We start from the raw sequence: 10,317 nt of genomic DNA on the forward strand, positions 1-10,317 counted from the left end.
TACTCAGTGAGGTTGCAGCACTATTCTATTCGTGAATCGAGCTATTAATTAGGGGTTAATGGTAGTGTATTCTACTGCTGCTATGGGGCTCTCTTCATTACAGTTAAAAAAAGTCTGGTTGCTGGTTGGCTGGTTGGTTGGTATGGTACAACCCGGTATAGCCACTGATTGTGAGATTGCGGCAATCAGCTGACATCTGTTCGCATTACATAAATGTTGGCAACATTGACCGGGTATTTCCCCCATTCCCCTTCCCCCTTGTTTTGCTAGTCTTATCCAGTCAAATCCAACGTTCAACAACATCTCTGACGATCTAAAGTCAATGTCATATTACTATTTCAAGTCCTTACAAGAGCAATAGATGTCAGACCCGATGGAAATTTACTAGAACTTTTGGTTAAATTAACTTGCAAGTGGAATTGAAGGATGCCGACCCCCAGTTTCAGCATCGTCGAATTTTTCGGTGGTGATGCGGCCGATGCCGAGGCGTCGAGCTGCGGCTACTGCAAAAATCGCGGAAGTGTCTCCACAGGCAATTAATTAGGTGTTTCCCCAACCATTGCTTTACTTTATTTTCTTTCTGCCCAGGAATGTGGGCGCATAATTTGACTGTGCTAGATTACCAGGACCTCATCGACAGAGGTTGGCGACGAAGTGGCTGCTACTGCTACAAGCCGAAAATGAATGTAACTTGCTGCCCTGCATACACTATAAAGTAGGAATTTTTGCTGTTCACAAGCATAGCTATAATTTGCAACTTCTGTTTCAGATGTGATGCAAGAAAGTTTAAGCTATCAAAATCTCAAAAAAAAGTCTTGAAAAGAATTAACAAATTCCTGCTAGAAGGATCGCAGATTAAGGTGGAAAACATAGATCCAAAAAGTCACCTTTGTGAAGAAGAAGAAGAAGAAGAAGAAGAAACGTTTGAGAGTAATTAAAATATTTTCACTGTTCCATGTTGGTATTAACTCTTTGGTTTTTTAGTTCTTGACTTGCCTGACCTAACATCAAAAGCTGAAAAGATTTCTGGAACGCCAAAAATTGTTGAGTCTAGTATATTAGAAAAGCATGATTCGGCACAAGGTCAGTTATTTTTAAATGTGTAACAAATAATTCTAAAATCAATATGAAGATTCTAAGGATGTATCCAGCTTAACAGTAACAACGCCTGCTCGTCAAATTTCTGCTGAGAAAACTTCTGAATTGAAAGGTGTTTTTACAATCTCATCCACCTCTCATAATATTAAAATTAAAAATCGAATTCAATAGAGACTGGAAGTTTGCGTCCTTGCAAGAAGGCCAAGCTCTTGAGGAAGGAGCGTCGAGCAGAGCGGTTGCTCAAAAAGGGTTTAAATCCTGATGAAGTGAATCCTAAAGCTGACCAAGAAGGCAAGACCTTGGAGCAGCATCTTGAATCTCTTCCTAATGCAAAGCATAAGCTAGAGGTAATATTCTATAAAAGGTCCAAAAAGTTAAAACTTATATTAATTGACAGCTGCGGTTGGTTCAAACAAATCCAGCAAGTGATGAATACAAAGCCACCGAGAATGAGAGCTATGAGGTGTACAAAAAATACCAGATTTGTGTCCATGATGATCCTGAGGAAAAAGTCACGCTAAAGCAATTCACCCGCTTCCTAGTCGATTCCCCTTTGGAGGTATGATTATTTGCAATGTTTAAAAGATAATGTTTAAAACCTTGCTCCATAGCCTGAACAGGGAGAAAATGGAATCACTTATGGTTCCTTCCACCAGCAGTACTGGTTGGATGGGAATCTGATTGCTGTCGCTGTGATTGATATCTTACCCAAATGTCTATCATCAGTTTATTTTTACTATGATCCTGATTATCGGTTCTTAACTTTGGGCACTTACGCTGCTTTGAGGTAAGCCACCAAGAATTGAGCACTGAATTGAGTTGATGTTGATAATTATAACTATTCTACAGGGAAATTGCTCTAACCCAAGAACTGAACAGGAAGTCAGCAGATCTTGCCTCTTACTACATGGGCTTTTATATACACTCCTGTCCAAAAATGCGTTACAAGGGACAATACTCTCCGTCCTATTTGCTCTGCCCTGTCTCATACACTTGGCATCCAATAGAAATGTGCAAGCCTCATCTTGACATTTCAAAATATTCAGTTTTCAGCCAAGAAGAGATGGAAAAGCCTGTCATTATTAACGACCTTAGTCAGGTAAAAATGTTTAAATTAAACCTTTGATTCAAGCTACATTATTTACAAAATATCTCTGCAGATGAAGATACTTCACAAGAGGAGAGCCATTACTTTTGCAATGTATTCCGCTTCCCAACGGCATCCTTTATTGAGTGATGAGATTTCAACACTCAAACTTTATTTCGAACTAGTTGGAAGTGCATGTGCTACAAGAATGTTACTGTTCAAAGAATGAGAAATAATATGATCATCTCAACACAATGGGTAGGTTAGATTTTGACTTGTTCCCTCAATTCCTCAAAATGTTCCAACTTGAGATTGAGGTGACAAGCCTATCTCACAATCAGACTCACCCGATATATTAGTGTATATTTTAATTGTGTACTGAAGGCTTATTTTAATATTCAAAATTGTGTAAATATGAAACGAGACTGTTTTCATCTTCAATTAATAATTTCACGAATTTTACTGAAATACACATCACTTACAAAAAATAAAAAAAATCGGCAACAAATATTTATTATCTTATTATCATTTCCCTCATAAAAAGAACCCAAAATTTTATGACTTGTATCTAGCTTGATTTGTATAAATCTCGTAAAAATATTAATGCTGAGATGGCTCCACGTCGATTTTTCTATGAACGCTTCAAGTAGTGCGATAATTTTTCGCGCTTCCCTACTCCTGGTATTTTCATGTGTGATATAGATGGCGCATAGCAATAGGCACACATTAGAGTGAACACGCCCACATAACCACATGGTAATGCATTATTTGGCGTGCTGTTGCTGTTGCCGTGTGCTGTCTATGTTTACTGGATAGTGATTTTTAAATCAACTACAGCAAATTAACTTTCTCTTCTCTTTTGCATCTCGTGTTCATCGAAAACAATTCACTAAAAATGGTGTACTTTATCTGTAATAACTGCGGCGACAGCTTGAAAAAGAACCAGGTGGATCAACACTTTTACAAACCAAGATGCAAAGGCTGTAGCGTATCTTGCATGGACTGCCACCGAGATTTCGAGTATGCATAATTATTATAAAATTCGTGGATTTCTTAAATATTATTCCTAATACACAAAATATTATGACTGTGCTTCTCATCCTTGTCTTCTCTTTTGGCTTTTTAAGTCTCAATTAAATAAAACAACAACATAATCGAGGAAATTAATACATATAACAATAATAGGTGTTTGATTTATTGCTCAGTAACTCTTATTATGTGTGGAAATAATTTTATAATTTTCCAGCTCCAAAAGCTACGCTCAGCACAATCAATGCATCACAGAGCAGGAGAAATACTCTGGGGGAAATTTTACTCAGAAAACTGCAACAGCAAATAAGCTAGCAAAAAGAGATGAGTGGTGCACTCTAATCAACGATGTGGCCAACAATAGAGGACCTGGCCGCTCAAAGATGGTGCAAGACATGCTCAACTTTATTGCTGGACTTCAAACTGTTCCCAAAAAGGAGAAGTCTTTCATGGTAAAAGTATTTTGCTATATTCACGGACTTGAGATTCTCAAAGAGTAAATTATTTTAGAATTATGCAAACACATTACCTAGAGACTTCAGAAATGCCAACGCCGCCCAGAAGGTTTGGTCACTTTTGATGGAAGAGTTAAGCAAGCGGAAAGAACAAAACTCCAACAGCGCAGCTCCTACCAAGCCAGCAGTAGAAAAGAGCGAGAAAGCAAAGGTTGTTGAGACTGTTGAAGCACTAGAAGTGGATAACACAGAAAAGGCTGGTGGCGAAACAGTTGTCAACCACGAGGTTGCAACACCTGGTGTGTGGAAGAAAGCCATTAAGCGGCTGTCGAAGAGAGAGGGTGACAGCACTGATGTATTTAAGGCTTTGGCCGGTTTAGAAGATGTGCCTACTGGCCCCAAAAAATCATTCAAGGTAAACTTGATTTTTTTGGAAAAAGGCCAATTGTTTTTCTCAATTTATTTGTCTTTTAGAAGTACCTGAGGATGAAAGTTCCTCAAGCTAAAAATTCGGCTCAGATTTGGTCTGCGTTGAATGAGGAATGCGCCAAAATCAACAGCAAAAAGAGGTCGTTGCCTGAAGAAGTTACCACCAATGGCAACAACAGAGTGAAAAAAGCGAAAGTGGAGGGCAACTCAGGTAAATGAGTGCACTGTGAGATTGGGTTAGACTCATTTGTTTATTTTCTCAGAATCGCCCAAGTCTGAGGAGTCTGAAGTTCAGAACGGTGCATCTCCTGCTAAGGGGTCCAAGTTCCCATGGAAGAAATCGGTGCTTAGTGTGCTGCAGTCGAGCAAAGATAATTCCATGAGCCTAAAAAAGTTGACAAAGAAAGTGTTTGCAGAATATGAAAGTCTTGGCCTGGATAGCTCTGATAAAGAAAAAATGGATGCAAAGTTGACTCAGGCTATTGGACATATTGCCAACTGCACAATAATGAAGAAGGAAAACAAGGAAGTGGTAATGCTTGTTACTGGAAACTGAAAACTCGTTTAAAATTGAATTTTTGTACATGAAATGGACAGATTTATAAGACAATTTCTTAAACTGAAATGAGGAAAAATAAAAAATACAATTTTTCATAATGCAGTATGTATGTTAAAATTATTAATACTGTCCCCTCTGAAAATTATAGGTTGTACTTTTGGGAAAATGTGGAAGTCTGGTAATTATAATTATAGCTATGCGAAAAACTGGTTTTATTTTAATATTTAGCAAATGTGAAGCGCTTGAAGAAGATTTAAACAAGTGTTCAGTCACACCCAGGTCACCATTCCGAAATTTCCCATGTTGAAATGTGATCAAACATTCCTGTCTTCATTTAAAAGATACAAAGGAGGATTGGCTTAGGTTAGGGTTTTTTCTAATCTTGTTTCTTCTCAGACACTTCATTATTTAGTTTGAAATAAATTAAATGAAAGACTTGAGAAACTCAAAAGTGGCCGAATTTTGGAAAGAAATTTAAATTTGGCACCAGAAACAAATAATTTGAAATTCGCGGTTTAAATGTCGCTTCGCGCATGGCCTACCATGCGTGGCCTTTGATTTCAAAGATAGCACTTAACTCTCAAGTCTCAACTTGAATAAGTGCACTAAACATGGCCGCCCCCATCAGGCTCCTCGCTCGTTTCGCAGGTATTTTTTCTCAGAAAACTCGAATAATACTTAAAGAATCACTGCACCCTCTATTTCAACCCTTTAAAAGTAGGGTTTATTAGTTAACTGCACAGTCTTTGTCTCGTCGTAAAGTCACAGCTGTTGTCACGAGCACTGATTTTGTGGTTTTCTCATCTGCTTTTCATTTTGGTGATGTTTTTCTCATTAAATAGTCGGCTCTGGTAAAGATTGATGGATATTGGACAGTTTCAACTCTAACATAAAAATCCCGTATTTTGTTTACACACGTCTGATTCATGAAATCATAATTAAGATCTTAATTGAACGTTTAATAGGTCAATTTGCAACCATGTCTTCGTGCAAGTCAATTATACTCAGATGATTTTAATATCATGTTGGTACAGATGTTCATGTAGATTGAAAAGATCAGTGTGTCTTCTGAAGAAATCATCTATCTATGTTTATATACACTGATCTAGTCAATCTCCAAGGTCAAAAAGGGCACACCATAGCCGTAATTAGTATTTGATGTCCAATCAATGTCTAAAAAGGCTTTACGGTTCTACACGCACTCATTCATCATGATCTCTCAACTCCATGATTTTACATGATGATATAAAATTAACATCCTGTTAAAATTTTTGTCCTTTTTAGATAATATTTTATACCAAAATTTATTTATTTTCCAGCTCCTCACTGGAACTGCATTAGGACAAATTACACTTCAACTAGACCGAACCTTATGATAAATGGCAACACGAAAGTGATATGCCAGGGATTCACCGGAAAGCAGGGTACTTTCCACAGTCAGCAGGCGATCGAGTATGGAACAAACATGGTCGGAGGTGTTTCGCCAGGAAAGGGCGGCAAATCGCATTTAAACTTGCCAGTGTTCAACTCCGTTCAGGAGGTCCGTCTCTTGCATTTTGAAGGGGTCAAATTTATTTGATATCTGATTCGCTTGTCAGGCCAAACAATCGACTGGAGCTGAAGCGACTGTGATCTACGTTCCTCCACCTGGTGCCGCTAAAGCTATCGAAGAGGCGATCGATGCCGAAATCCCCCTGATCGTCTGCATCACGGAAGGTATTCCGCAACAAGACATGGTTAGGGTCAAGCATAAGCTCGTCAGACAGGGAAAGAGCCGACTCATCGGCCCCAACTGCCCTGGAATCATTGCTCCAGAAAAGGTGAATGTGACAAAATTGAATTGAAAATAGTAAAGTAACAACCGTTTTTTTTTTTAATTCAGTGCAAAATTGGAATCATGCCTGGACACATCCACCAGCGAGGCTGCATTGGTATCGTCTCTCGCTCTGGCACCCTGACATACGAAGCAGTTCACCAGACCACTCAGGTAAATTCCAATCTCCTAGGACTTTGATATTAAATCATCTAAAAATGCTAAAGTTTTGATAAAAATGTGTTGTTATCTTCTTCGCACTCTAAAGATTAAAGTTCAACATAGTTTTGTTGCGTCACATTTTTTTAGTATGTATGTCAATAGTCCATTATTGTGTTATTTATCCAGACGCAATCCTGAATACAGGTTGGCCTTGGTCAAACCCTCTGTGTCGGAATCGGCGGAGATCCGTTCAATGGAACTGACTTCATTGACTGCCTGGAAGTGTTCCTTGCTGACCCTGAAACCAAGGGCATCGTCCTCATTGGAGAAATTGGAGGTGTTGCCGAAGAAAGTGCTGCTGAATATCTGATGAAGAACAACTCCGTAAGCTAAGCATTGTGTGCTGTATATGCAAATTTAATTGAATATTTGACTTTGAAGGGACCGAACGCAAAGCCTGTTGTGTCCTTTATCGCTGGCTTGACTGCCCCTCCTGGCCGCAGGATGGGACACGCTGGTGCTATTATTTCTGGAGGAAAAGGTGGTGCCCAAGACAAAATCGATGCGCTTGAGAAGGTAAAAATCCTCTTTTTAAATATTTTTTGGCCAAATTGATCAACAATGCTGTTTTGCTTCTGGAACACGCAATACACAGCGTGAAAATCATATCAATTGCTCTGAGTGATTTACGGCTTTGTCCAAGTTATTTTTAAATTGTTTCTCCGTTAGTCTTCAGCGTGCCTTTAAAAGTTAATTTTAAATTTGCAGGCTGGCGTGCTGGTTACAAAGAGTCCTGCCCAAATGGGAAATGTCCTCTTAAAAGAAATGAAGAGGAAAGGAATTTACTAATAGATAAGCCATTAACCTTTACCCCTAACTGTTTACCAGCAACCTCTCCATTCTATTGCTTATCCATCTTTTGAAATATTTTTAACATGCTGGAGATGAATCAACACGCAGGTTTTGCTTCAGTTTGAGGAGAATTTCGATTTAATTTTAAATCATTCTCCGAAACTTTTAAGCCATTCTCTGCTGCGAACAAACCTATTTGCGATTTTACAAAAAGCAACAAAAGCAAAAGAGAAGCACATTCATCCAAAGATAGACGTAGAAAATTGATCACCCTATCCCATCTAAATTTGTGACGCGGAGATCCCTCCCGGTTTTTGTCGTTGTGCCCAAAATTTGACACAAAAGGAATGGCGTTTAAAAAGACTTTGTTACGATACTATACATTGAAGATAATTCTGCGAATAAAACAAGCAGAGTACGTTGTTGATGTAAACACTGCACAATCTTTTATTCTCACGACTCCTCTTCTCGCGGAGGCTCTTCTTGCTGCAAACTCTTGCGCGAGCTGCTCAGCTGGCTCATCGACGCCAGCTGCGTGTACCTTTGAACTCTGTCACGCACACTGCCCTGCCTTCGAAACTCAAATGCTGGCTGTGTTCTCGTCTCTTCTTTTTCTGATTTGTGTTTCTGCCATGACGAATCGTTGTCTGCAAAGGGAATATTGGGATCTTCATTAGTTTTCAGCAGGATTCTCATTTAGGCATATGTTTTAAAAATTTTAATGTCTGATAGAAATTCCACTGTGATTTACTAATGAAAAAACTCTTGATGCTAGCTAAAAATTCTCAAATGTTTTTGTTCAATTAATATGTAGTTGATCCTAATATTTTTCATTAAAATTTTCCATTTAGTTGCGCTCACAATATTTTGAATTATATTTACCGAAAATTTTGATTATTTAATTGGAATATTTTTTAAAATCTAATCTTAAACTATTACGACTAGAACGCCTGCCTTTCTATAAAATATTTTTTTTCGCATTGATCTTGCCTAAAACTTTCTTTCGCTCGCCGAGCTTTAGCGCGCGCAGCTCGATCTCAAACTTCTTGTTGGCCGGCCTGGCCGCTGGGTCCGGCGTCGCCGCCTCTGCGGCACCTTGGTTGAACTTTGCCCTGCGCACCAAAAACTGCTGTCTGTGGGCATGCACGCTCTCGGCGACTGAGCTGGATGAAATGTTGGAGGTGAATGAGCTCCACGAGCGGCGCACCGCGCTCAAATTTGTGTTCCTGTCGGCCAGTGAATGAATCGCGCCTTCTTTGGCCACAGCCGGCTTGTTTCCTGCAAAATTCTCGACATGATTTGACTGCTTTCTCAGACACTCGTCGCTCTCTTTACTTATTTCTACGTCCTCCTCATGCTTTGGCATGCCGTTCTCGTGAATATTGCCACTGTCATCAGTCTCATCAGGCGTCGCGGAGCCGTTTCTCAACTCTGGTTCCGCAGATTTGATAGCCTCGTCGTTGCCCTTTAAAATATTATCAGATTTATCAAACGTAATCGAATCACTACTGGCCTTTTATAGTTAGCTATATTTTTAGCATCGATCTAAAGTGGAACCTCAGCTAAATTGTATTTGATTTGAGTAAAATAAAAAAAATCTTCAAGCAGTCTCAAAGCAGAATTATTTAGTTTAAATCGTTATAGTAAAAATTATATATACTGGTGGAGAAAATAATGATGGAAAATATTGACTACAAATTTAAGAGTTTTGAAAGAGTAGAGATAACTCAGATGTGAATATAAATTACTTTTTTTAATTTTTGCAATCGTGCGCCGAAAAAAATTAGATAGTTTGTAATGAAACATGAATTTCATCCAAGTATTTTTCTATATAACCCATCATTATTAGCCCCAACCGGCTTTAACACACTCTTCGCAACTTTCGCAAGCTTTTTGCTTAAAGACATTTGAATTTTTGGAATTTTTCAACAGAGATGAATATAACAAAAGTTCACACGTACTTTTCGCTCCTCGACGTCCATATTTGAGCAGCTGCTACGCAGAATCTGGGCCTAAATGGGCAGAACTGGAGTGGTCGCACCTCGAATGATCACTAAATAAGTATTTTTAATCTGCGTTTTTCGGTGCTGAAAAGCGTTGCTTATCACTGCTGGAAATACTTGTACCGACTGGCTGATAACAGTCGTAGCAATCAACCCACCTTCCGACGAAAAATTTTTCACACTCGGGAGTCCTCAAAAATATTACGTCACTATATATGTGCTTACAAGTGATAACACGCAGAATGAGAACTGCAATGTGTGCTTACCCGAGCAGCATTAATGTTTACTATTTGTTTTGTTTATCCCCTCCGACTGCCTTTTCGCTGTTACTCAATTTTAAAATTCAAGTTTGTTTGTTTTCATAGAAAAACCCAAACATTGAATAGTAATACATATTTTATTATAGTATATATAGTATAGAAGTACACAAAGGTCGCGCTCGGTGCGCTCTAAAAATTCAAGACACACGTGATACCCCCTATCTTCCCTGTTCCTTGTTTGATGTTTTGATCCGCTAGTCAAATACAAAGTCTCGCTGCAGATTTCGTGACAAGAGCAGCTCCTTCAGTAGATCGAGATAACGCGAAAGAATCCAGAAGATCGCTATTTTTACAGCGCGGCTGTCGCTCCTACAGTGCACATAAGCACTAGCTATAATCGAAAACACAAATAAACGCCCAGTTTTTATCGTTTTTATGACTTATAAATTACCTCACCCAATTATTGTCTCTTAAAAAAGGATTTATATATCACTTTCAATAAGATCTACACGTGAAATTTTATCAGATAAATCCACTTTAACACAGTTTGTTATTTTTTTACTAAAAATT

The 10,317-nt window shown here is 38.6% G+C and overlaps 4 protein-coding genes across 6 annotated transcripts; 3 read left to right on the forward strand and 1 right to left on the reverse strand.

Moving 5' to 3' along the window:
• The first annotated feature begins 65 nt into the window (after positions 1-65).
• Ate1 (arginyltransferase 1) lies at positions 66-2,697 on the forward strand. The gene is made up of 10 exons (XM_065483121.1): positions 66-532; positions 589-715; positions 770-930; positions 985-1,083; positions 1,133-1,210; positions 1,270-1,445; positions 1,496-1,657; positions 1,710-1,885; positions 1,948-2,197; positions 2,259-2,697. The coding sequence occupies exons 1-10, from the start codon at positions 427-429 to the stop codon at positions 2,412-2,414; spliced, it is 1,491 nt and encodes a 496-aa protein (XP_065339193.1). The 5' UTR covers positions 66-426; the 3' UTR covers positions 2,415-2,697.
• A 258-nt stretch (positions 2,698-2,955) lies between these two features.
• LOC135940444 (uncharacterized protein C16C10.8) lies at positions 2,956-4,755 on the forward strand. The gene is made up of 5 exons (XM_065485319.1): positions 2,956-3,205; positions 3,432-3,666; positions 3,725-4,084; positions 4,144-4,309; positions 4,362-4,755. Exons 1-5 carry the CDS (start codon positions 3,081-3,083, stop codon positions 4,652-4,654), a joined length of 1,179 nt encoding a protein of 392 aa, XP_065341391.1. The 5' UTR covers positions 2,956-3,080; the 3' UTR covers positions 4,655-4,755.
• A 460-nt stretch (positions 4,756-5,215) lies between these two features.
• On the forward strand, positions 5,216-7,919 carry LOC135941267 (succinate--CoA ligase [ADP/GDP-forming] subunit alpha, mitochondrial-like). Its single transcript, XM_065486623.1, has 7 exons — positions 5,216-5,305; positions 5,977-6,197; positions 6,256-6,477; positions 6,540-6,644; positions 6,837-7,016; positions 7,074-7,208; positions 7,401-7,919. The coding sequence occupies exons 1-7, from the start codon at positions 5,269-5,271 to the stop codon at positions 7,479-7,481; spliced, it is 981 nt and encodes a 326-aa protein (XP_065342695.1). The 5' UTR covers positions 5,216-5,268; the 3' UTR covers positions 7,482-7,919.
• Positions 7,901-9,888, reverse strand: LOC135941268 (uncharacterized). 3 transcript variants are annotated; one of them, XM_065486625.1, is made up of 4 exons: positions 9,646-9,888; positions 9,446-9,571; positions 8,475-8,949; positions 7,901-8,131 (listed from the first exon to the last, which is right to left on the reverse strand). In XM_065486625.1, the coding sequence occupies exons 2-4, from the start codon at positions 9,464-9,466 to the stop codon at positions 7,938-7,940; spliced, it is 690 nt and encodes a 229-aa protein (XP_065342697.1). In that variant the 5' UTR covers positions 9,467-9,571; positions 9,646-9,888; the 3' UTR covers positions 7,901-7,937. The 3 variants fall into 3 exon arrangements, with proteins under 3 accessions (XP_065342697.1, XP_065342698.1, XP_065342696.1); XM_065486626.1 differs by having other exon boundaries at positions 8,475-8,762; positions 8,820-8,949; positions 9,446-9,881; XM_065486624.1 differs by having other exon boundaries at positions 9,446-9,888.
• Between the last annotated feature and the right edge of the window lie 429 nt (positions 9,889-10,317).

Source organism: Cloeon dipterum, chromosome 3, assembly GCF_949628265.1.
Source record: "Cloeon dipterum chromosome 3, ieCloDipt1.1, whole genome shotgun sequence".
NCBI lineage: Eukaryota > Metazoa > Arthropoda > Insecta > Ephemeroptera > Baetidae > Cloeon > Cloeon dipterum.